Here is a 2,579-nt window from a genome sequence, read left to right on the forward strand (position 1 = left end):
CTTAAAAATAGTCTCTTTTAATGAGGAAAATGCGCAACGATGTTTTTTATTTTGTGTATATGTAATTAATATAAAGATAGAAACTGAGGGAAAAATATTAAAATATAGATAAAACGCTTTGTTTCAATGATTTTAAAGAGAGTTAATTAAAGAGAGTTGATTAAAAAAACCCATATTTTGTAATAAAGAGATAAATTGAAAAATACAAATTAAAAAATTAAGAGATATGAGATTGTTACAATTTTTGTATTCGCGTGACCAAACACGTGAATGTTGCACGAATGTCAGCCGGAGAGGCGGTTGTCAGAACTTTATGATTTCTTTCTTGAAGTTTTGCAGCAAATACAGCACCACCAGGATCTGCTATGGATATCAACGACACAGCCTCTGGTAAACTATCATCTGGTAACACTCGACTTAGTTGTTCGACTAAAGCTTTTCTCGGCTGAAATTAATAAATATAATTTTAAAACATAATTTTAAAATATAACGTTCGAAATATAATGTTAAATATTTTAAGCAAAAATATACTTGGCACCATTAATTTCTAGACCAAAAATAAAAGACATTACCTCTTAAACAGTATAAGAACAACACTTGAGTGATATATTCAGTTCAATTTGATTTCTTATAACTTCCACAAAAATGAACATGTAATTTTCAATCGAAAAATGAACATGTTATTTTCAATCGAATCAACAAATAGTAAAGAACATAACGGTACCAAGAAAATATCTTTATTAATAAAAAAATTATAAATATTAGAAAAAGCATTTAAAAAAAAATAGGATATGCCATATTGAAAAGGCGTTTAAGGATTAAGTATAGATGATTCACGCAGAGTAACAGAAATAAATGACATATTAATATTATCCACAATTACTTCTGTGTTATTTAAATCGGCTGAAGGTTTCAGATCGACACTCAGACTGTGTTTCTTGGATTTATTACTGCCAGGCGTTCCTCTATCACGTGCAAAGAGTCTACTTCTTCTTTCGGAGCTTTCGTTCTTATTAGGTTGCTCCATTGATTTTGGGGGAGAACCCGATACATAATTCGGTGGATCATTCGCCTCGTGATCTGTCCAATTTTCAGGATGAGAATCGCTGTCAGCTCTTCGAGAACTGTCATCGCTCTGTCTGTCCACCCCACGTTCTGCAATGAGATTTCGTTACTGTCTGGATACATGAGAATACATGAAAATGTTATTACAATTAATATACAAAGTGCTTCAAAATCACCGGTACATATTTTAGAAGTTTCTTTTTTATTTAATGCAACAAATGTTTTGGCAAAGAAGCTTTAAATTAAAATTATATAGAGCATTCAATGAATAATTCATTGCACGTACTGTTATTAAAATGTATTTTTAATTCAAAGAATAGGATATTTTCATTTGTGAATTCTTAAATAAATTGAAGTTAATTAAAATTAAAGTTAGTTAATTTTTAGTCGACAAAAAATTATGAATATATTAATGCTAAAAATATTTAAAAAATTTTTATGATCAAATGTGAAACATCGGTGGTTTTGTAAAACTCTGTATAAGCATTCCAACAGAACAAATGTAAAGTGAAAAACAGCACAACAAATGTGCTAATATCAAAATTACTTGAAAAATAGATATCATGTGTTTGAAATTTTTGTATTTTCAAATCGAACAAATTATATCTACTAAATCAAAATTATTATTATTTAACTTTGCATATATATTAAACACTTATAACTGTTAGACGCAGCTCTGAGTTTACAAATATTTAGATTTGATGTATTCGATTTGGAAATGTCAATTTCAAAATGCTAGTTCCTATTGTAAAATATATGTATATGACACCTAGTATTTTTGCGATAAATAACGATTACCCGTGTCAATCAAACTATAAAGACAAACTTATCGAGATTACGTAGCATTTATTACAGGATATTATTGCAAATGCTAAAGAGAGGTGAATTCGTGAGATGATGTGCAAGTTGCAACGTTATTGGAAAGCAGGATATGCATGACTATAAGATTGACAGAATAAAGAATACGTACGTATATGAGTAGATAGAGAGATACAGGCCAGTACCACAGATCGAAGTCTAACAAGATTGCATACAAGAAGCCGCAAATAGACACACACCGTATGTAAAGGGGAAATAGGCTTGTACATTATAAATACATACTACAACGAATTTTCTTAAATGGAAAGTACTCGGAAAAAATTATATAATAATAAATAACTGCAAGAAAATTAAAAATGTCAACATAAATTTATTTTCACCACAATTTATATACATTGATATTTGTATCTTTTTGATGAAAAAATATTGTAGAGAGGAAATAATAAGTAAGAATAATAGAAGATACGAAATTAAAGAACTAAGTGTGTAAATACACACATATGTATCTACAGATACTAGAGAGAAAGAGGAAGAGGAAAAAAGAGAAAGAAAAGATATAGAGGCATTTGATTTATTTGAAGTGAGAGAAAATAACGTGCCACTTCGATTATTCTTGCATTTGGCTACGTTAAAATGATACGTTGCATTATTGCAAAGGGAAAAGTTAATATAATTTATATATATATAAATATATA

General features: G+C 28.8%; 1 protein-coding gene across 3 annotated transcripts in view; it reads right to left on the reverse strand.

Moving 5' to 3' along the window:
- LOC108690119 (phosphofurin acidic cluster sorting protein 2) overlaps nt 1-2,579 on the reverse strand; it is a 12,979-nt gene that overhangs the window by 1,903 nt on the left and 8,497 nt on the right. For all 3 annotated transcript variants that reach the window (XM_018197252.1, XM_018197251.1, XM_018197250.1), the window contains 2 exons: nt 884-1,155; nt 240-445 (listed from right to left, as the gene is read on the reverse strand). In XM_018197252.1, coding sequence (XP_018052741.1) covers nt 240-445; nt 884-1,155 — 478 coding nt within the window. The remainder of the gene's footprint in view (nt 1-239; nt 446-883; nt 1,156-2,579) is intronic.

This window comes from Atta colombica, unplaced genomic scaffold (assembly GCF_001594045.1).
Source record: "Atta colombica isolate Treedump-2 unplaced genomic scaffold, Acol1.0 scaffold295, whole genome shotgun sequence".
NCBI lineage: Eukaryota > Metazoa > Arthropoda > Insecta > Hymenoptera > Formicidae > Atta > Atta colombica.